General features: G+C 52.5%; 1 protein-coding gene across 1 annotated transcript in view; it reads left to right on the forward strand.

Annotated features, from left to right (window-relative positions):
• The window catches only part of IQGAP1 (IQ motif containing GTPase activating protein 1), a gene marked incomplete at both ends in the record, with an annotated part of 75,584 nt that overhangs the window by 29,366 nt on the left and 23,084 nt on the right, over positions 1-23,134 (forward strand). The window contains 15 exons of the mRNA XM_084253522.1: positions 3,646-3,713; positions 4,736-4,849; positions 5,377-5,555; positions 6,521-6,605; positions 9,324-9,487; positions 10,492-10,576; positions 11,318-11,481; positions 11,672-11,832; positions 12,847-12,971; positions 14,574-14,737; positions 18,502-18,592; positions 18,721-18,888; positions 19,446-19,588; positions 22,084-22,254; positions 22,980-23,063. Coding sequence (XP_084109648.1) covers positions 3,646-3,713; positions 4,736-4,849; positions 5,377-5,555; positions 6,521-6,605; positions 9,324-9,487; positions 10,492-10,576; positions 11,318-11,481; positions 11,672-11,832; positions 12,847-12,971; positions 14,574-14,737; positions 18,502-18,592; positions 18,721-18,888; positions 19,446-19,588; positions 22,084-22,254; positions 22,980-23,063 — 1,966 coding nt within the window. The remainder of the gene's footprint in view (positions 1-3,645; positions 3,714-4,735; positions 4,850-5,376; positions 5,556-6,520; positions 6,606-9,323; positions 9,488-10,491; positions 10,577-11,317; positions 11,482-11,671; positions 11,833-12,846; positions 12,972-14,573; positions 14,738-18,501; positions 18,593-18,720; positions 18,889-19,445; positions 19,589-22,083; positions 22,255-22,979; positions 23,064-23,134) is intronic.

Here is a 23,134-nt window from a genome sequence, read left to right on the forward strand (position 1 = left end):
CCTAGCCTTTAGAATCAATAAAGTAGCCTCTTGGAAGGAAGAGGTGCGCTGTCTGGGCTGGGAGGGGTGGGCGTGGAGGGTAACACTTCAGAGCGGGCGCGCTTGCCCGGTGGCCTGGGGGTGCAAGGAGCTCACGCTGGGGCCGCGGTCTTGTTGTGCCCTCCTCACGGGTTGCTCTTCCTTTATCTGGGCGCCTGCTGCTGTGTGGCCGGTGTCTAGCAAGTGTTCATGTGAAAACCATACCTCCCATCAAATCTGTCTCCCCCTTCCGGCCTAAGGGGTGTTTTTTCTGTCCTCGAGAGGGAAAGGTGACGCTGGTGACTCTGGTGTCTGGCTCTGCTTGTCCCTCCAGGCTCTAGCTCAGTTCCCTCCCTCTTGGTGAATTTTCTCCAGGGACTCCAGCTCATTCCTTTGTTTAGACTTCTGAGGGTTTTGGTTTTGCTTTTTCCGTCATGTATTGTTTCTTTCATCTGTTCAGTCTTAACCTGCTGTCTCGTGATAGGCACCTCAGGACGGCAGTCATACCTTACGTTTCTCTCTGCCCCTCGAAGGTACTGAGCGTAATGTTGCACAGATAGTAACACGAGAATTACAAAAAGAAAAAATGTTTAGGAATGGGGAGTTTATCAGAGAATTTTCCACATGTGGCAATTTCAAATGTATGTGATCTGAGCCAAAACCAGATGAATTCTGAGTATCGTGGTTGGCCAAGTGTTTGGTGAGTCTGTGTGGTAATGGCCTCGGGAAGGCCGCTCCTGTGGAAGGATTCTGAATTTGCCTGGCGCCGAGGCTGAGCTGGCGGAATTCTTCTCTGCGAGTTTCGTAGCCTTTACTCCGCAGTGTGGCCTGGGTCACAGGCCCCCAAGTTCTCCCACGTAGAGACAGAGGACTCGTGGCCATCACCTTCTAATGTGTGTCCTCACGTGAGGGGACGTTGCTGCTGCGCTCCGCGGCCCGGCCGTCTGCAGCCTGTGCTCAGACTGCACATGGCGCCGTGTTCTGCTGGTGGCCATGGCTTCTCTCCACCCTTTAGGGGTTTCTCCTGCAGGGTGGCGACACTTGACAGTGTACAGGAAGTGTTTACGATGGCGCGAGCCCCTTCGCAGAGAGCACGGTGGTGGTCAGTGCTCCTTGCTGCCCTCGGGCGAGGTGCCCGCTACCCTTTGGATCAGGCGCGTCACTGCAGTTTTTCCTTCCCTGTGTGTGTTTGTTTTTTTAAACATCTCGACTGTCCAATCCAGAGATATTCACTGTACTTTAGCCTTACTAAATCCTCTCTCGGTGATAGTCCACCCTCAGATGAGACCCCAGCTCTCCCCCACTTCTCCTGATACTTTGTTTCTTAGGATTCCCTTTGAGACTAAGTAAACCCACGGTCCTTTAGCTTAGGTTCAAAAAACTCCTAAAAATGAAACAAAAACAAACCTGAAAATTGAATTTAAACTTACTTTGTTCAGAATTAATTGAACCTATTTAGAATATTTATCTACTTAATATGATTATGTGTATGTTTCTCTGCAGAAAAGCAATGTATTGTATTAGGGCTACTGCCCTAAGTATTGCTGGGGTGTTTTATAGTGCTGTCTGTATTGCACGGCCGTTCCAGAATCTGAGAAATCCTAAATCATATCTGACCAAAAGAACTTGGGTAAGGGGCCATGGGCCTGTACCAGATTCTGTTTCTTAATAGTTGCTGTCTTTAAGAGACTTCGCTGGTGATCTTTGAGGTTCACTTAGTCATTTCTTCCAGGTTATTCCACAATAAGCAAAGATAATAGGAATCCAGATAGGCTGACACAACTGCCTTCTCTCACTTGCTGTAAAGCACAGCTTACATCGGGAGAAGGAAACCCGAGCCCCGTCACCAGCTGACTGTAGGGGCAGCCGAAGGTTCATGAAGGTTGGCAGGGCGAGCAGGAATCAAGATGGGAAAGTGTTGTTTCCCAGCAGGTGTTCAAGTTTCAGCCCTGAGGTTAAGTACTTTTGATTCTGGATAAGAGGAGCTAAGTGGCCATTGTGATTCCATTTATAGCTCCAGCATCTCTTTAAACCACTCCCCATGACTGACATGAGGTAAAGAGTGGGCGTTGTACCTTCTCCTCTACCTTGTGGAGGTATCGGTGGATGCCTCCCCTCCCCTGCTGAAGGACACTAAAGGCCAGCTCGCATTGGTTGGGGCTCTGGCGCGACCCTCTTGAACTTTTCTTCAAGTATGGCAGCCATTTTCCTACATTAAAGTAGGAATAAAAGAGGAAGAAGTTCCTGGAGAAAAATGTTGTTACTGATTCAGAGTACAGGTGGAACATATCATGTGGGGACAGATACAGGAGCATGTTACATGTACAGAAAGTTCTTCGCTGTTTTGCTGTGGGAACCACTAAATAGATTTAAAATCTTCTGAGAGAGGAGCTTTGTATAGTTCCATTCTGAGTGTTTTCCTCTAAGTAAAGCTTATAATTATATATACGTGTGTGTGTGTGTGTGTGTGTGTGTGTATACTTCCACTTAACTGAGAAAATAGTTAGCTACTGGGATGTATAAATTCTAATGTGTTTTCATAATACTTAATACTTTTGGGTTATGTATTTGGGCTTATTATGTACATTTTAAGTTCCTGTGAATGCAGTATATATGAAACATTTGTATTTAGAGAATACTGAGGTTTAGGTTTATGGATTATTTGTAAAAACTATAGCCCAATCTGTTGAGTTTGTATGTTTTTTTTTTTTTTAGATGTTTTTAATTTCTTCTCTTAGTTGGGCTGTCAGTGTCTTGCTCATGTGTGTTCCTGTGAAGTGTCCTCATTTCTTTTTCTTTTTTTATTTAAAGGTTTATTTATTTATGCGTACAAGAGCTGGGGTGTAGGCCAGAGGTGTGGGGGGCAGGTGAGAGGATTCACCAGAGACAGAATGGGGAGCAGAACAGGTGGATCTACTGAAATACACTGCTGAGGGAAGCAGCGGGGATATAGGAGAGGTCTGCTGCACCATGTGGGTCACCTCCTGGCCGAGAATGGAACTCGTGCTGCAGTGACTGTGCACAGCTTCACAGTGCTGTGACTTAACACCTTGTGCGACCAGGGAGGCCCCCCTCGTTTCTCTTGTTTATGAATTCTGACCTGCTCAGGCCTTAGAATTCAGTTAGTCCCAGTTAGGCATACACACAGGTGTCCATACGCCCATTTGTGAAGTGGAGATTAATGCCTATTAATAACGCTGGGCTGTGGGCAGGCATTGGTGAGCAAACGTCTTATTGTCCCTGCCTTCAGGGAGCTTACAGTCTAGAGTTTTCTTTTTTTATTAAAGAAGTAAAGACCTATAATAGTTACTTTATTTAAACCTCAAATTACCTGAAATAAACTTTTCCGCTGGCAATCTAAATTCGCCTAGGTTTTGCTATTTGAATCATTTTCTCAAATGTCTTATTATTTAAAACTTACTGATCATGGCAAAGGAAACAGATTTCTAGGAATTACATTAATTTCTAAACACGCTGTGTTGGTGCTGGGCCTGGGCTTGCGCTTGTGTCTACGGCCCCGGCCAGGGCTGTGGGACCCTGTTCTGAGTGGTGCTGGGTCCACTTTAAGCCTCTGCATCCACGCTTGGAGCCCGGGAGACCTGACTCTTCTGTGTGTTTGTCTTCTAGTTTGTACCTGTTCAAACTAGGCCTGGCGCCTCAGATTCAAGACCTGTATGGAAAGGTTGACTTCACAGGTAAGTTACAGAGGTGGCAGCAGATGCTTGATTTATGTGGAAATAGCCTGAGGGCCAGCAGTGCCCACCTTAAAGACGCAGGGCTTCAGAGACACTGGAGCAGAGCAGGGAGTGGGCACCCTGTTTCTGAGTGGCAGCAAGAACGCTGAACTTGGGAGTTTCAGCCTCTCTACTCTACAGGTATGACCACCCAGGAGCTGAATGATCCTGCTTTCTGACATCAGTTGGGAGTAATATTGACGTATAATATTTATGACATTTTATTTAAAACCTGACATGTATCACTTCCTCATCTGTTTTGAAATGCTCATGTGCAGGGAAAGCCCGCCGTGCCCAGCCCATGCCTGTTGTGGTGGTAAAGCAAGATGGGGGAGGTGCTGCCCCGATCACAGTCTGTTCTTCCTAATTTTCCTCATTCGTGTGGGTGTTTGTGCCAGGGGCTTGCGGAGGTGGAGGCTTGGGGAGAAAGCCCAGTGCAGTGTTGGGTAGGGATAAGATAGAGCCACGTCTTTGGAACTGGTGGTGATTGTAAAGGCTTGGGAGTTTTAGAAATTGCTAATGGCACTTTTATCTATGAGATTATTCCTTCCACGGAAGTTGCTCCCCAGACTCGGGGCAAGGGCCAGAGGCACATGTGTTTTCTTACCACTTGGCTTTCCGCCCTGGAAATGAACTCTTTGATAGCAGCCGTGACTTGGAGTGCAAGACGGCGATGACTGACTGGCCCGTCGAGCTCCCCGTAGAGCTGCTCTCCTCGGGCTCCTGTAGGAAATGCCGTAGCAGTTCTGGAAACTGCTTCCTGTCGGGCTTTCTCGTGTTATAGTTATTTTTGACGCTCCTGATAATAGTGATAGTAATACTATGACACAGGTACTGGGGTAAGGGATTTCCATATGTTATTTCATTCAGTCCTTAGCACAGTCCTAAGGGGTAGGTGCTATTTTACCCCATTTTGCAACCGAGGAAGCCGTTTCCTTCCCTGAGCTTATGTTGCTTGACTGTGTCTTAATTCCTTCCTGTAGAGGAAGAAATCAACAACATGAAGATCGAGCTGGAGAAGTATGGGATCCAGATGCCTGCCTTCAGCAAGATTGGGGGCATCCTGGCCAATGAACTCTCAGTGGATGAAGCTGCGTGTAAGAAGAGGGAAATGTTATGGGTTCTAATGGGATCGTTGTTACCATTTTCATTAACTAATACTATAACGATCATCTCTTAGATACTCAGAATTTTGCTAGCAAGTTTAGGTCAGTAAATGCAGGTTTAAACATTGCTATATAGTCTTCGATGCTATTGTTATTTGAAATAAGTGGTTATTTCACTTAGAAAGTGAGTCCTACATGCCACTGCCTCTTTGAGTTCCCTATTTCTTTGTGGCATTACACAGAGATTACGGCTGAACAGGTGCTCCTTGGGAAGCTCTTGTGTGTTTCCCTGGGGGTGCCGAGTCCAGCGTCCCAAACTGGAACCCGGCACAGCTGTGGTTTTCTGCCCGAGGAGGAGGGGGAGACGGAGACGTGGCCTGGGGGTCATTCCTCCCACTCAGCATTATTTTTCTGTCTGTGAAAAGAAACCCCTCCCTGCATAGGGGGTTGTGAGCTTGCCCGAGGGCAGTGTGCGTCCTTCACCTCCGTGTTCTGTGCTCTGATTCTGGTGTGTGCAGTGCACGCTGCCGTCATTGCCATCAATGAAGCTGTGGACCGTAGAATCCCAGCCGACACATTTGCGGCTCTGAAAAACCCCAACGCCATGCTTGTGAACCTGGAGGAGCTCTTGGCGTCCACTTACCAGGATGTGCTGTACCAGGCCAAGCAGGACAAGATGACCAACGCAAAGAACAGGGTAAAAGCGAAAGTTCTCTTTTTTCTTGTTAATATTCTTTCATAGTTTGATAGGACTGGCTGTAAAATCAGTTTTATTTCTGTGTAGTTTACAGCCACACATTTTAAGTACATACTTTGATAATGTAAACAGCACCCCAGAAATTCCCAGGTTCCCCCGTGTAGTCAGGCTCTCCCACTCCCCACCCCCTGCCCCGCCCGCAGGCACCTCCAGTCTGTTTTCTGTCACCGTCGCTTGCCTTGCCCGGCATTCCCCGTCAGCGCGGTGGGCCTCACGGTGGGTTGTCTGCTGCTGTTAGATTCCATTTTCTACTTTCTTCTTGGATTTTGTACAAATAAAATTTGTACATAAAATTGGAGTGTGATCATTAAAAAAGACCATTTTGAAAGATGGGTCATCAACGCACCTCCGCCTCTCCCAGCTCCTCTGGGGTGCAGCGTCGGCGCTGCTGTGTGGGCACGCGGGAGCGGCGTGAGGTAGACTTGGAAGTGACCACCCTGCGGCTCTCCTTTGCGTGAATTCATTCCCCTTTTGGTGAAATGTCTCAGTCCTTGGGCGTGTGCCCAGAGGGCAAAACCCAACGACCCTACTTCAGAGCAACCTTCACATCGCTTACCCCGGAGCCGGGGCCCTGCCCCCAAGACAGGTGCCCAGCGCCTGTCAGCAGGTAGCAGCCACCTGCCTTACCCATGCCGCCTGCACAGTCCCTGGGGTGCCTGTTCTGCTTGGAGTCACCTGTTGCCACAGGGCCTCCTGCCCGTCCAGTGCTGAGGGATCCCTCAGCTCGACATTAACGAGCGAACCTGCTTTTTCTGGTTTTGGTTATAGCTGTGTGGCCTCTGCTTTGTTCATGATTAGTCAGAGTATGGGCTTCCTGCCCTTGTTGCTGTTGTGGGGAAAGCACCCCGGTGTTGCTGTGATCTTTTTAGAGACCTAAGCTGACATCTCCTCACCTTTCCCATTAGACAGAAAACTCTGAGCGGGAGAGGGATGTCTACGAGGAGCTGCTCACGCAGGCTGAGATCCAAGGCAACGTAAACAAAGTCAACAGTGAGTACGCCTGGCCGGCGTGAGTGTCAGTGGCCTGTGCGGCACCAGCATGTCCGTGTCAGGCACTGTGGGTCCAGCTCGGCACCGTCGCTTGCCCCGGCCTGTTGTGTCCTGAGTCCCTGTCACGGCTCAGACCCTCAGGCCTCTGCTCACTGCTTTAGCTTCCAGACCACTCCTCCTGCAGCTCCACCTTTTCACCTTGTGGCACGTGCTTAGGAGATATCTGTCTATCTATCTATCTATCTATCTATCTATCTATCTATCTATCTATCCAAGCACTGGGTACAGTCAGAAGCGCGGGAGGGTGAGAGAATTCACCAGAGCCAGAGCGGGGAGCAGAACAGGCAGAAGGACCGAAGTACACTGCTGAGGGGAGCAGCGGGCGGCAGGAGAGATCTGCGCGCCAAGTGGGACCCTCGCCGGCAGCCGGGGATTGAACCGGCGCTGCAGAGGCTGCGGGCAGCTTTGCAGCCCAGCGCTCAACCACTGTGCCACCAGGGGAGGCCCTTGAGAAATTTCTTTGAAGTATCATTTCTGTTTCGTCTGCTGGTGCAGATCCTGCGTCGGTTCCTTTACCTGCCAGAACACAGCCAGCTGCGGCGCTGCCACGCAGGCCGCCTGCCTGTCTCCACGGCACTCATGACTGGTGATTCCTCATGGGTTTGCTGAGGGGTGTTTTCCTGTTGTGGTGTTTGTGACTTCACAACTGTTAGAGCTTTACTCGGCTAGGTGTTTGAAAGTCAGTTATAAATGCTTTTGAAGTGCTCCCTTCCCGTTGTTCTCATGTGGCCAAGGAGCACAACAGGAAGAATTGCCTCACACGGCTTTCAGTACAGTGGAAGCTGAACATGAAAATGGATAATTTCAGGGCAGCTTGGCTAGAACAGGTACCAAAGGTGTGTGAGATGCCGTCACGGAGTAGAGAAGGGAGCAGGGACATCTTGGAGGCACTGGGGAGGCTCCCATGTCTGCGCGCCTCCCTGGGAGGTTCAGGCTGGGTGGGAAGGTGAGGAAGGTCGCCTGCAAGGGCAGTGGGGGAACTCCAGATGCCGGGAGTTTCTCCCAGGGCTGAGCCCTGTGAGCGAAGCCGTTAGCATTGCTCTGGAGGAAACGTGCAGGCCGAGTAGTTGAAACATGAGAAAAATATTCATTTTTGTTAAGTAGAATAAGGAAGATTAGAGCGAGTTCGTTCGAGCCTCGTGGGAGAGAGTGTTGAAGTAATGTTCTAAACTTTGTCTTCTTCATAGTATAAACATTAGTAATGTTCATTTAAATATTTATAAGTCTGTTAAGTAGTGAGTGTGCTCCTGGTGAAAGCATAGCTGACTACCAGGTAGTCTGAGATTCTGCGTTGCCGCCAGGAGAGCTGGTGGCACCTGTGCTGGTCCTGTCCGGTGGGCGCACCCCGTGGGCGCACCCCGCGACGGCCCGTGACCGCGCGGCTGCTTGTCCATCTGGCTCGTGGCTGAGTGGCGGCTCTCAGGGTGGCCGGGGAGCCCTGTCTCGGGGCTTGTTGGGCTGAACTGCAGGCGAGTCACTGGGGAGAAGTGACGGTCTCCCAGGCACCTGGTGAGGCCGCAGAGCCTCCCTCCTGTCACCTCCTGCTTTTACTGAGTAGTGCTCCTCCTCCCCGCTGCTCCACCCCATTGTCTAGTATATTTGAGACTAATTTTTCCTTAGATTGTTTCATTCCAACACCTTTTATTTTCTTTTGTTATTTTACTAATGAAAACATGTAAAATGGACAGGTACTGCTATGCCCCAAATATTGTGATCTTTGGTAGTATTGGTTTGTTTTGCTGCTTTGGTGATAAAATGAGCTGGTCATTCCTGGTTGGGTCATGGGACAGCGAGCTCTGGTTTTCATCTGAAAGTAACGTGGTGATTATGGTTCGCCAGTGGCTCTTATTTCTGAAGTCAGAAAACACCTTATTCTGCGTTTGAACCGTGCGCCTGTGTGGCTTGAGAGCTGTCATGTGGGTGGTCGCATCTTACTTTAGCGGCGGCCCCGTGAGGAAGGCAGCTCTGTCACGGTCTCAGAGAGAACACCCGCTCTGCCCTTGGAGATGAGCATGACCGAAATGGAGGCGAGCCTGGCCTCAGACCACCCTTCCCTGTCCGCCAGATGCCCCCTGGGGCTCGGGGCCTGACTGCTCCATGGGGGGTACGCCAGGAGATGCTAGGGTGATGAGGGGCTCAGAGTGACCCTGTGTAGGATGTGGGTGCAGACCCCCTCATCAGCAGGGCTGTAGCAGGAGGGGCTGGCTGTGTCGGCCGCTCTCTTGGGCGAGAGCGGCCTTGCAGTTTTGGAGACAGATAGTCCGAGCATGCGGTCAGCTGCTGTGGGGAAGAGAGCCTTCCGCTTAGCAGTTTCATCTGGACCACTGGGCCTCTCGGTGGGCACTTAGGATTTGTGTCTGGACTGAGGCTGCCTGGATAGCTGCCTGGATAGCTGCCTGGCTCTTTCTGTCTGGAAACTTGTACATAGACCTGGTGTGGCTGGGAGTCAGCTAAATCTGGTGAGCGGCCTGGCAGTCCCCCGGCCTCGGGGACCTTGGCTCTTGCAGTGCCAGCGTCTCAGGCTCCCGTGCCCGCCGGGAGAAAGGTGCTTGTGTGTCTTCCCCTCCCACTGGGAAGGGGGCCGGCGTGGAGGAGGGCTCAGGGTCTAGGCTGCATGTTAATGGTTCTTCCTTCCGCTTCTGCCTTCTCCCGCCCCAGCCTTTTCTGCACTGTCAAACGTGGACCTGGCTCTGGAGCAAGGATCTGTGCTGGCCCTCGTCAAGGCCCTGCAGTTGCCAGCGCTGGCCCTGCGGGGACTGCAGCAGCAGAATGGGGACTGGTACCTCAAGCAGCTCCTGAGTGACCGGCAGCAGAAGAGACAGGTGAGGTGCAGGGGAGGCCCACAGGCCTCTGGCAGCCGTTTGAATCCTGTGCCTTCATTTCAAGTGTAACTTTTTTTTTTCCTAGTATAACTTTTTCTCCTTCATATTAATTGATTTTTTATTTTAATTAATTTATGTTTAAAGGGCAGGTTTATTAGGGAAGGGATTAAACAGTTGTGTCTTGCATAGACACAAACGGGCAGGAAGAACTGCCCCAAAGGGACAGGTTTGCTGAGAGAGGCCTGCATGGCTGCAGGTGGATGGCCTTGACAGGTCATGGGCAGGCAGGAGGCTGCTGCCCTGCAGAGGGAGAGAGTGGGTGAGAAGCAGCAGCTGCATAGTCACCGGTGGGCAGAGGGAGTGCTGCTAACTGTTTTTTTAAAATAGGTTCAGGTCAAGTACACATTGTGTCCAACTCTCTTCTGCTTTTAGAGTTATCAGTCCGCTTTTAAAATAAACAAACAGCGTCCATGCACCCCTTCACTTGCAGCACCCCCTTTTCATCCCAGACTGTAAACGAGTGGGGAGAACTTGGATATTTTATATTCTTGCTTCAGAAATTTCAACTCAGTCGCTGGTCCTGGCCGACCCTGGGAAAGGACTTGATGTGAACGAGAGTACACCATGCGGCTCAGGCTTTGTGGGCTGTTTTTTACAGCACACACAGGGGCTTGCTTTTTTGTCTAAATAAGGGCACATATACATTTTGCAAATTCCTGTCATATGTTGGCCAGATTAAATAGCATGAGTGCTGCTAGTTCTATAAATGTCTTATCTCAAAATATTTTTATGCTTTTCACTAAATATTTTTTAACTGGGTCATGCTGCCCTGGATTTAGCAAGGGCCATGGGGTGGGCTGCCCTGTGTCTGCATGCAGCCCGGAGCTGTCCCGTGCCCTGTCCCCGTACCCGCGTGCTCTCCCCAGGGGCTGCTGTGGGACAGGAACGCTCAGGCTGAGGCAGCGCCACATGCCGTCTCTATGTGGTATTCTTTGTCTTCACAGGGCGGCCAGACAGACCCCCTGCAGAAGGAGGAGCTGCAGTCTGGTGTGGAGGCCGCCAATGGCGCTGCTCAGCAGTATCAGAGAAGTAAGGGTCCTCAACAGGGTGGCATCTCACTTGGTGACCTTGTGTCGTTGGGGGTCTGAGGTCAGGACCTTTCACTACTGGCCCCAACCTGGGCCTCTGGCCATGATCACCTGCAGGTGCTCTGGTGGCTAAAGTTCCCTCACTTAGCAAGGTGGCGACGCGCGGCATGGGCTGGACCCGGCTAGTGAGTCCTGGGGGCTTGGTTGGGGAACCACCCGGGGAAGGCCAGGTGTTGGTTGGCAAGCTCTAGATGGTGAAAAAGCAGAGAGAAGGAAGTTTCTTTCTAACACTGGGCACCGGAGGGGAAGTGAGCGTGTGCTAAAGTGAAGGTGTCTTTGAAGGACACTGGTTAGGGAGCCATTTCTGTAGCACATTGGCCTGCGTTGTGTGAGATAAAGGCTTGGAAAGCTTTGGAGAACGACTTAAGAAGCTGGTGCTTTGATCGCCAGGTGCAGGCAAGGAAGAGATGTTTGGATCGAGAGCAGTGGTAGCCTCAGGCTGGATTGGAGGCATGAGAACAGGAGGTTTTTTTTTTTTTTAAACACCCTTTGTAGAGACAAGTTCACATGCCATCCCATTCACTCTTGTGCCAAGGCAGCTGCCTTGTCAGGACGTGAGTCCTGCCTCCAACGTTGTGGCTAGCCCACCGTTAGTCCACAGAAGGCCGCTGTCTTCTGTGAAAATTTGCCTCCTTCCTGGTAGGCTCCTGGGCCTTCTGTCTGACCGCCTGTTCCTTCCCAGGGCTGGCTGCTGTGGCCGCGATCAACGCTGCGATCCAGGAGGGCATCGCTGAGAAGACGGTCATGGAGCTGATGAATCCCGAGGCCCAGCTGCCCCAGGTGTACCCATTCGCTGCTGGTCTTTACCAGAAGGAGCTGGCCACCCTGCAGCTCCAGAGCCCTGAGGTGAGCTCAGGAACCGCTCCCACTTGTGAACTAATTTATACCCACTTCTGGGTGCACGTCACTAGAATTTATATTTTTTACAAGAAACTTGGAAATCAAGTATGGTTTAATGAAACGTCTCACTCCCCCCCCCACCCCCCTTGGTACTGGAGCAGTCTCTCCTCACCCTTTCCTGTCCCCTCCTATACAGCACAGCCTCACCCACCCCGAGCTCTCTGTTGCTGTGGAGATGCTGTCGTCGGTGGCCCTAATCAACAGGGCACTGGAGTCTGGAGACGTGAGCACGGTGTGGAAGCAGCTGAGCAATTCCGTGACAGGTCTGACCAGCATTGAGGAAGAAAACTGTCAGAGGTGGGTGCCCAGAGGCAGTTCCACCAAGGGACAGCTGGTGCCTGACCCGTGCGTGTTGGACATTTTTCTTTGTTGGCACCGGGAACTCAGAGCTGCTTTTTCTGTCTTCATTCATTTATTCCTTTATTACCTGAGGGTCTCACAGTAAATTATAGATTCGGTGACTTCCACTCCTAAATGTATCAGCGTGGCTATCTGAAACAGAGGTGTTTGTTACATAACTAAAACGACTCTCTGCCCTGACAAAATCAGTACTGTTTTTGAATAGCCTCTAAATCTCGTCTTTCTCATACTTCCTCAATCGTTCCAGACTGTCCTGTGTCACATCTGACTGCTGTGTCCCTTAGGTGTCCTTCTATACAGAGCTGCTCCTTTCTTCGTGACCCTGTAGACATGAGGCCAGTTATCCTAGTAGAGATTCCTCCTCCTGGTTCTGGTCGCTTCCTGTAAATTGGCAGTTAGTTCTACAGGCTCATCAAGATTCAGTTCAGCTTTCTCATATCCAGAGGCATATAAAGTTTGCTTGCCTTATTAGAGATAATAAGATTGATCCGTCGGTTAGGAGACCAATTTACCCTTCCGTTGTATACATATGCTTTTCTCTTTCGCACCACTAAGATGATTAACTATTCACATAATACGTTCTTCCTGTTGATAACCCTTATTAAGTAGACACTTTCAGGAGCAGTTGCCAAGTGACACCTTGTTGCCCGGTCATTCTTTCTGTGCTTGCTAGCTACCGTCTGGCCTTGCTTTCTGTCTTTAGAGCAGTTGTCTAAGCTGCTGCCTCTGATCCCAGAGTGGAGTTTACCTGGCGTTTAGACCATGTGACAGACTGTTGAGAATAGTGGTGTCCTTTTCACACTTTGTGGTAATTCCTTGCCCCCAAGCCTGCTTCAGAGCACACCGAGAGGCAGTCCCTTAGGTGTCTGGATTCCTTGGGTAGTTTGCTCCCATGTCTTCTCATTCCTGTGATCCTTAATAACACTTGTCTTTTGTTGGGGGCGGGGGCAGGTATATTGATGAGCTGATGAAACTGAAAGCTCAGGCACATGCAGAAAACAATGAATTTATTACATGGAATGACATCCAAGCCTGTGTGGACCATGTGAACCTGGTGGTGCAGGAGGAACATGAGAGTGAGTAATCGACTTTCCACCACCAAGGGGCAGTCCCATGAGCTGGCTCTCGGTACTACCTGAGGGTGATTTTGGGGTGAGAAATCAAAAAAAAATTCACGTGTACATGCGCGTGCACACACACACAAAGAGTTTTTAAAACACCAGGCCCCTTCTATAGTCGGGATGTATTTAGAAGACATTTTCCAGGAGGTGAATGGAACGTGATCTGAAACGAGTGGTCCTGGCACTGGCTGCCGGGAGTCAGGTTGCCTCACACAGGTGAGAGCCATATCCTCTACCAGACTCCTTTTAGCCAGCAGCCGCAAGCCTGGAGTTCCCAGGTCACCATGCCTGGGAATTAGTTTTGTATTTTCTGTGAGAAGTAGTTAGTCAGCTTAGTGGGAAGAGCCTTGCCTTGGAGTGGGGAGCCCTGGACGCAGATCCTGCACTCACCATTGTTTGCTGTGACCCTGCAATAGCCACCCCTATGCTCAGCTTTCTCCTGTGAAGTGTTAAGTTAGGTGGCTTTAAATCCTTTCAGGGACCTCCCTGGTGGTGCAAGGGGTTAAGTCACAGCACTGTGAAGCTGTCCGCAGCCACTGCAGCCTAAGTTCGAGACCCAGCCAGGGAGCTACCGAGAGGGCGCAGCAGACCTCTCCTGTCTCTCCGCTGCTCCCCTCAGCAGTGGATTTCAGGACTTCTGCCTGTTCTGCTCCCCGCTTTGTCTCTGGTGAACCTCTCACCTCCCTGCCCCTGGGCCTGTGCCCCTGTTCTTGTGTGCATAAATGAATCTTTGGGAAAAAAATCCTTTCAAATCAGGAGTGTTTTCTCTTTTTTTAAAGATTTATTTATTTATGCATACAAGATCTGGGGTGCAGGCCAGAGGTGTGTGTGGGGGGGGCGGTGAGAGGATTCAACAGAGACAGAATGGGGAGCAGAATAGTTGGATCTACTGAAATACACTACTGAGGGGAGCAGCGGGGGGATAGGAGAGGTTTGCTGCGCCATGTGGGTACCCCCTGGCTGGACATCAAACTTGTGCTTTAGTGGCTCTGTCAGTAGCTTAATAGTGCTGAGACTTAACCCCTTGCGCCACCAGGGAGGCCCCAGGAGTGATTTTGATTATACATTGGAATGAACCTGAATACTATGAAGTAAGTATACCAGTCAGTTTCATCAGAGTCCTTATCATGTTCAAGTTATATGCCACTATTAAGTGGCCTGGTCCCATGAGCTAGTTCTAGATACTACCCCAGACATTTGGGGGTGAGAAATCGAGAAAAAAAAAATGCGTGGACACACATTTCCACACACACACACAGACTCTCAAAAAGCTACGGTTGGATATTAGAACAATTTAAAATAAAATAGGACTGTGGTTTCAGTAGGGCCGTGGATATAAACGAAGTTTGCTTTAAAGGAAATATACACTAAATTAAAAAAAAATTAATATCATGGATGGCAAATTACCATTTAACTTTTAACTTATCATTTAATTATCATTAATTATCATTTAACGTTTGACTCGTGGGGGAATTTGTGGTCACTGAGCATGTTTAATGTCTGGTTATGTAATTTCTTATTTAAAAAAAATTCCTCCTTTGTCCCCTCATACTATAGGGATTCTGGCCATTGGCTTGATTAATGAGGCCCTGGACGAAGGGGATGCCCAGAGAACTCTGCAGGCCCTGCAGATCCCTGCAGCCAAGCTCGAGGGTGTCCTGGCGCCCGTGGCCCAGCATTACCAGGACACTCTGATCCGGGCAAAGAGGGAGAAGGCCCAGGTGAGTGGCAGCAAAATCCTTCTGTCCATGCAGTTTCCTCCTCCCAGGACCCAAGGTGGCAGTGTCACTTTTTTCTTTCTTTCTTTTTTTTTTTAAAGAATGATTTATTTATGCATACAAGAGCTGGGATATAGGCCAGAGGTGTGGGGGGTGAGAGGATTCACCAGAGACAGAGTGGGGAGCAGAACAGGCGGATGGACCGAAGTACACTGCTGAGGGGAGCAGCGCCACCAGAAAGGCACCTCTTGACTTTTTTCAATGGCTCCTTCCTGCTCACCCTTCGGTGTAGAGTCCAGGAAGGAACGAGATGTGAGAGTCAGACTGTGCCTTCCAGGAGCTTCTGCTATTTTACACATTTGGGCTTTTTTTGTCCTTTGTTATTATCATTGTAGAAACATTCTTAATGCCTGCTTTGACATAGAAGGGCCAGTTTTGAGAGCCCGAGTTACGAGGCAGGTGGCCATGTGGAGTTGCAGGCACAGGCACTCTGCGCAACCGGCCCAGGGTCATGGGAAACACGAGCAAGCCGCCTGGTCCCGCCAGCGCCCCCACCTGATGGTGACCACTGTCCTGATTTCTACACCACGTTGGTTCTCACATGCTCTTGCAGTGTATTGAAGTGATATCTTTTGCATTTGGCGTCTTTCACCCAGCCCGGTGCCAGGGAAGTCCGTCCACGACTCCATGGGGCCACGGCGCGCTCGTTCTTGCCGTCTGTGCTCCTCCGCTGTGGCTTAGAGAGTCTATTGTCAGGGAATTTTCGGTCATTTCTCACTTTTTTTTTTAAAGATTTGTTTCTTGATGCATACAAGAGCTGGGGTGCAGGCCAGAGGTGCAGGGGGTGAGAGGACCCACCAGAGACAGAGCGGGGAGCAGAACAGCCAGACTGACTGAAATCCACTGCTGAGGGGAGCAGCGGGTGAGGCAGGAGAGGTCTGCTGGGCCCTGTGGGTAGCTCCTGGTCTATCAAGGAGGTCCTCACTTTTGACTGTTGCAAATAGTGCGTCTGTGAATGTCCTCATACCTGTCTTTCGGTAAATGCATTTCATGTACCTCTAGTAGCAGAATTTGTGGGCCATAGGGAATAAATACATGCGTTAAAATTTAGTTGATAACGTGATAACTTTTTTTGCTAAGGCACATGCCACATAGTGAACCATTTTAAAGTGTCCAATTCAATGAATCTTAGTTTCCTCACAGAATTATGCGAGCATCACCACAGTCAACCTGAGAACATTTTCCTCATCCACAACAGCAAGCCAGTCCCTGTTAGCAGTGATTTCAGCTCCCTCAGCCTCCCCACCCTTGTAGCCGTCACTCTGCTTTCTGCCTGTGGCTTTACGTATTCTGACTCTTCATGCAGGACAGTCATACGGCACGTGTCCTTCGTGACCGCTGCGTCCACTCAGCTGGTGTGTGGAAGTCGAGGGTGCCAGCGCGTCCTCTCTTTATCGCCAAGGCACGTCCCTCTGTGCCTTGTGGGGTGGCCGTTCGTGAGCTGATGGGCGGGGGCTGTCACCACCTTGTGGCTACCAATCACACTGCTTTTAAAAAGTTTGTTTTGCATCTGTCAGAGAGGAGAGATTTTTCCCTTACCCCCCTGGGTTCTTCTGGGGATGGTCAGATAAGCAATATCATACAGATTCATAGGAGAAAAACCCCAAATTTAATTCCACATGTCTGTGGATTCCGGGGACAGTGAGGCAAAATGGGGGTCTGTGTTGCGAGCTGAAGAATGGGTTCAGTCCTGTGACCTCAAGGAGAGGAAGGAACTCATGGGACGGGAGAGGCTGGCTCATGACAGTGAGCAGATGCCCTATAACTAGACGTTTGCCCTGCCGTCTGGGACGCGGGCCCCGGGCGGCCCCAGAAGGCACCCATGCACCCAGGTGCGCTGCAGGTCACGCTGTAAGTGTCTGTGTAGTGACGGAGCCAACGGGCAGTGCGTTCCTCAGAACGCGGCCCATCGGGAAGTGGGGCGTGGCTGAAATCCCAAGGCCAGAGTGGCATGTCTTGGGGTCCTGTCCTTGCCTCCCAGCTGGTTTGTTAAGAAATGGACAAAATTCCTTCCTCTTGCTGTCGTGTTGCGATGTGTGGGGAGTTGCCTTGTCTGGTAGTTTCACGATGAGGGCATAACTCTGTTCCTGATTGTCATTGACCTCCTTTCAAGGCTTCTCAACTAATGCCAGCTAGGTAAGGGGGAGCCACAGCCTTTTTTGTTTCTTTTTTTATGACTTAGATGTCTGCATGAGATTCTTGCAGCAAGCAGAAGCGCTCGCAAGGAAATTCTTAGTTTGGGGGTGTGGGGTGTCGGATCCTTTCTGGGAAGCCAAAGGTAGAAAACAGACCAGGCTTTCGTGTGGCTGAGCTTTGGCGGGCAGGAGCCGCGTGGGCACTGGGAGTCTGGCTTAGGGTGGAGGGGCCACGGGTCTCCTTGGAGTGCCTTGCCGTGAGGAGGTGGCGTGACTGCGTCCTAATCACGTCAATACCGCGAGTACCCGGTTTCCTTGAAGAGGTACGTTATGCAGAATGTTTGCTTGTGAGGGTTGAGTCCGCGCCTGTGTTGTGCTGGGAAAGCGAGATCAGTGAGGCGCTGATGGCTGGAGGAAGTTGTAAATAGAAGTCTCTTCTTGATAACTTATTGGACCTGAGCGCCCCAGTTTTTGCTGATCATTAGAGCACTTGAGAGTCATTTGAGAACACAGTGTTAACTCTTTTTCTGCTGGCTCAGAATCTATTCTGGGACCGGGTTGCGGTGACTCTGTGGGTCGGTGTTTTGTTCTTGCTGCCACATGAGTCCAGAGGCGCCTGGCATCTGACTGGTGGCAGAGCGGGCTCTGGGAGCGGGACCGGGTGGCACCGTGTCTAAAAGAGGAGGCAGGCCGAGGACCTGACCTGCCAGTGCTCCCAGCCGGCTGCCCGCGTCAGGCGCAGAGGGCAGGCTTAGAGGACGTGACGAGAGGTGGGAGCTTTTCCTCTTGCTGTGGGGTAACTTTCCAGCCTTCGTGAAAGGTGGCTGGGTGGGAGGTTTAGAGGAAGATCAGCTGGACACATCCAGGCCCGGCCTAATGGCTGCACATTAGGTGGGGGTGTCTCTTCCGAGGCCTCCCCTTAGCTTCTGAGTTCCTCTGAGCCATCTTGGGAATGGTTTTAAAAATAACTCTCTGTGTTCCAAATTTAGCCAGCAAACCTCAGTATCAATTTGACCTGTGGTTTTCTCGTACGGTGCAGCTCACTTTGTATCTGGCTTTGGCGTCAGGATCATCCAGGCCTCCTTAAATGAACCTGGAAGTGTTCCTTTCTCGTCTGCGTTTTGGAAGGCCATGCAGAGGGTTGGCGTTTTTCTTTAAACATGTGTGGGGCCACTATGTGTGCAACAGGAGTCCCAGAGGCATGGAGAAAGGAAAAGAAACAGAAACACTGACTGGATCTATAGCCGATATAGAGGTGAAGTTAATAAAACATACCCTGGCAAACAGAAAGCTCACCTGCGGGCCTTACCTTCACCGGTGTGTTGTACAGATTTGTAAATCTCTGCCCCCGAGAGAAATCGCTGGCTTTAAACGCAAAGTCTTGAAAGCGCTGAAACAGTGTTTACTCTGCCTATCATTGGCAAAAGAGGCTCTCTACAAAGTACTGTGTAGTCGCCTCCTTACGTGACCGTGGTCATACTATTCATGTCTGTCCGATTGAGTCCCCGCTGCCTTCCTCTCGTGGGCCCTGCTTTCAGGACCCTGACGTTGTTTGCTTTGAACGGTGTGCAGGAAACCCAGGATGAGTCGGCTGTGCTGTGGCTGGATGAAATCCAAGGCGGGGTCTGGCAGTCTAACAAAGACACCCAGGAGGCACAGAAGTGTACGTACCTGTTGCTTGCCCAAGGTGGAGAGATCTGGGGCACACGGTTTCCCAGGAGGTGGGGCTGAGTGCGGGGGGTCCAGGTGAAGGTGGGCTCTTTCTAAAGGACCCCATCTGTTCCGGGACAGTCGCCTTAGGAATCTTCGCCATTAACGAGGCGGTGGACAGTGGCGACGTCGGCAGAACCCTCAGTGCGCTGCGCTCCCCTGATGTGGGCCTGTACGGCGTCATCCCCGAGTGTGGCGAGACCTACCAGAGTGACCTTGCAGAAGCCAAGAAGAAAAGACTGGCGGCAGGTGACTTCCAGGGAAACAGCGCAGCCCTGAGGGTGCGCGTGTGACCGATGAGGAGCGCAGCGGAGGGCAGGGCCAAGCTGCAGGGAGAGACTCAGGGTAGCACAGCGCCGAGGCTCATTAAGGACCCCACGGGGATCGCACCCGTATTCTTAAAATATTTTTTCTCCTCGAGGGCAGGTATGTTAAAAAGGTCAATTTCCTGAAAATGTGGGAAGGATTGGAGTATCTGCCTGTTTGTCCCAGGGTGTCTGGAGCCCGGTGCTCTCTACAGGGAGAGTTTTCCCTGCAGATGCTGAGCGCGCGCATGTCTTCCACAGGAAGTTGCTGACACGCAGGGACTCGGGCGTAGGCTTAGGAGGGGACGGTTAGGCCGGGGTTAGCTCTGCACCTGGACTCCGGGGTATTGTCCCTTGCAACGCCTCCGTGACTCTAGAGTCCTCGACCCAAGGGCAGGTGCTTGGGGCCCTCACCTAGGGTGTTCATTCTGAGCTGGCGTGCCAGGCGTGTGAGTGGGCGCTGCGCTCTGGGCTTCTCTCATCTGCCCTTGTTTCTGCCAGGAGATAACAGCAGCAAGTGGGTGAAGCACTGGGTGAAAGGTGGGTATTATTACTACCACAATCTGCAGACCCAGGAAGGAGGATGGGACGAACCGCCAGACTTCGTGCAGAATTCCATGCAGCTTTCCCGGGAGGAGATCCAGGTAGGCTCCGTTCTCCAGGTGCGGCTGAGAGGAGCGTGCTAGCGTGATGCTCGGAGAATCGGGTGTGCTGTCGGGACCCCTCCGCTAGGGAGGGCTGCGGGCTGAGCCACAGGGCAGCCATGTCCCCCCAGTGGTTGGGGTGTGGCTAAAGGCCTAAGTCTCAGTAAGAGTCTGGACTGTGGCATCAAGTCAGGTGAAGCTCACACTGATTAAGGAGAACTTGGATGACCCAGGCACGACAAGGGGGACAGTTCCTCCAGCTCTCACTAGATGCAGCTGCAGCCACTGTCAGTCTCCCGGTCACCGCTCTTGGGTCTCGCTCCTGACTGCACCCCAACACCACACTGCGCTGTCTCGGTGCGTGACCGGCACTTCTGGGTGAGGTCAGCGTATTCTAGAGCCACTGCTAAAGGGCTCCCTCGCCCCCGTGGATTTGCTGATGCTGTTCCTCTGCCCCAACGGCAGGCGCTCATCTAAGCAGTGGTGACATCTCTGCTGTCCCAAGATGCCCCGCCCTGCCGCCTGCCTCTGTCAAAATTCTCTCTTCCCAGGCCCACCCAGGCATGTGTCGCCTCCTCTGGGGGTCCTTTCTGTTCTCTTTTCTCTCCCCTCCCATCATCCTTGAAGCTCCCAAAGAACTTTCTATTCATTTAAAATTGAACCAACTGGGACTTGAACTTCAGTCACACCTGCGCTGTCTGTACGTGCCCTGCTGGTTCTGCAGCTCAGGCCTGGCTGGGCCGCGAGCCCTGGAAGGGCCCCAGTGCTGGGCTGCGTGCACTGAACGGTCGACCCCTGGTGAAGTTCGCCAGGGGTCGGGAAGACCTCGGTGGCAGCACCGTCTGCAGGCCGTGGTCTCCAGGCCCGTCACCGCCGGCTCCCGCAGCCCGGCTTCCCAGCCTGCCTTGCTGAGCTTCTTGTTTTATACTTTACCAGCCGCCTTGATTGCCACGCGGAGAGGAGACGTGTCGTTTTTGACTCCTCTGTTCTCTGCTTACGCCTGCGCTCTTGGCCCTCGGCTGCGGGCCTCCTGCTTCCGGGCGTGCCTCGCCCGCGCCGCCCTCCTTCCTTCTCCCTCTGTTGTGTTTCATTGGGGTTCCCGGGCCCCTTTCTCTTCCGCTCTGTTCTTCCTGCGTGATCGCGTCCCCCTGAGGCTTTGTGCCTGTGATTCCCCACTCGTGTTCTCCGGGCCTCGGTCCCTCTCCTCACCGCCAGGCTCTCCGTGCCAGGTCCCGCCGCCAGGTGGGAGCCGGCGCAGATCGCGTGAGGGAGTGCTCTGTGCTCTCGCAGCACGGCTCTGGGTGGCAAGCCTGGGGCGGGGTGCTAGCCGGGTCCCAGGCCTCCTCTTCTGCCCCCCATTCTCAGCTCCGGCTTCCGTTCTCAAGGTTGCCAAGGGTTTGGCGCCCGAGCCATCAGGTTAGCAGTTCAGGCGGGAAGTAGAAGGAGGGGCCATCAAAGGGGCAGGTTGGCTCAGTCTCTCCCTTGGGGGACTTTCCTGCACTTCTCCCCAGAGCAGGAGGGGACGGTTAGCCAGAGTTAGCTCTGCACCTGGACTTGGGGGTATTGCTTTCCTGCAGTTCTCCCTGCAGACTGGACACCAGCTTTCAGCCCACGCAGCCTGGCAGCTGCAAGCGTGGCAGCCCTGAAACTGAACTCGCGAGCCCCACGGAGCGGGCAGCGCTGTCCCCATTGACCCGCAGTCCTGCCGGGCCAGGCCTGTCCTTGAGTACCCGCAGCAGCAGGTCACCTGCCAGTCCCTCCTCATGCTGCAGTGCTCACCTTCCCGCTTTTCTGAAAGGAGGCCGAGGCTTCTTTCCTCTTGGGCATCTGCTGGATGTCAGGGTCTCCATGTGGCCCTGATGCTAAGCCCACCTGCCACCCAGCCAGCCCGCTGCAGTGCCCTCCACTGTGGGACACTGCCCCTGGTCACTGGTGACCCCAGGCTACCTGGCACAGCTGGGGTTCCATGGGGGGGTGGGTAAAGGAGGCAATGTGGTGGATAACAGGAGAGGAGGTCTGTGTTTGTGAGGGTTTTTTTAGATTTATTTTATTTATTTATATATACAAGAGCTGGGATGCAGGCCACAGGTGTTGGGGGGAGGTGAGAGGATTCCCCACAGACAGAGTGGGGAGTAGAACAGGCGGATCCATGGAAATCCACTGCTGAGGGGAGCAGCGGGGAGACAGGAGAGGTCTGCTGCGCCCTGTGGGTAGCTCCCTGGCCAGGGATCGAACGCAGGCCACAGAGGCTGGCAATAGCTTGATAACACTGAGACATAACCCTGCGCCACCAGGGAGGCCCAATTCGTGACCTTTCCCCGTTGTGAGAACCTGGCCTTGAAAGAGTGAGCTACAGTCTCATTCCCATTTGCCAGCTACAGCCCGCGTGCAGGCCCAGGAAGCAGCAGAGCGAGGGCTGGTCTGGCGCCGCGGGTGGTGGGTGTCCTTGAGTCCATCCCGGTGTGCGTTGCCTGACATGACTGATGCCTTTCCAGAGCTCCATCTCAGGGGTGACGGCCGCATACAACCGGGAACAGCTCTGGCTGGCCAATGAGGGCCTGATCACCAAGCTGCAGGCCTGCTGCCGTGGCTACTTAGTTCGCCAGGAATTCCGATCCCGGATGAATTTCCTGAAGAAGCAAATCCCAGCCATCACCTGCATCCAGGTATTTCAGAGCCTGTTGTAGAGGCAGCACGTGGGCTTCTAGGCAGGGCAATAAACAGCTTGGATGACCGTGTGTCCGTGTGCTCTTTGCCATCTGCTCGCTGTCCCGCTCTGGGCCCCTACAGTCACCGCTGCTGGGTGGTGTCAAGTGGTGCGTGGGCCACGCTGGGGCACCTCTGGGCACCTCATTGTCATCCGTGGCTATCGCTTTGTCAGAATTGAACCTTGAGGAAACAGCAGTAGTGTAGCTCAGTGATAGCGTAGCCGCTGCCGCAGGGAGGATTCCTGGTTACGGATTGGGGTTCCGGACTGCAGCTGGCGGAGCCTGCTTCCTCATCTGCCAACAGAGAGCTCGCGGGACGTTGGAGGCAGGTTCTGGGGGGCTCCAAGTTCAGGCGAGACTGCGGTACAGCCCCGAGTAACACCCTTCTCGCTGGCCGTGCCCTGAATGTGTTGGGCAGCGCTGTCACTGGAGGGCGCTGGACGCTTCATGCCTGATGTGCGCTGAGGAGCCAGTGAGCGTCCTCGCGGCTGCGTGTGGAGCTGTGTGGGGCTGAGCTGCTGTCGGGCGGGCTAGCTGGGGCGCCTGGTGGGGCGCAGCCGGGCCGTCCCCCTGTCGTGAGGCTTCATCGTGGATGGCGCTTGGGTAATCTGGCACGAGGAGACTTCCACCTTGCTCCAGCCCTCGGGGAGTAACGTTTCGACTGTCGTGTTTGGCGGTTTCAGTCGCAGTGGAGAGGCTACAAGCAGAAGAAGGCCTATCAGGACCGCCTGGCTTACCTGCGCGCGCATAAAGACGAAGTGGTCAAGGTAGGTAGCGGGCGGCTTTTTGGTGTGGGCGCGCGAGTGCGCAGGGGCGTTGCCTCATCCCGGGCCCCCGT

The sequence above is a fragment of the Talpa europaea genome (assembly GCF_964194135.1).
Source record: "Talpa europaea genome assembly, chromosome: 14".
NCBI lineage: Eukaryota > Metazoa > Chordata > Mammalia > Eulipotyphla > Talpidae > Talpa > Talpa europaea.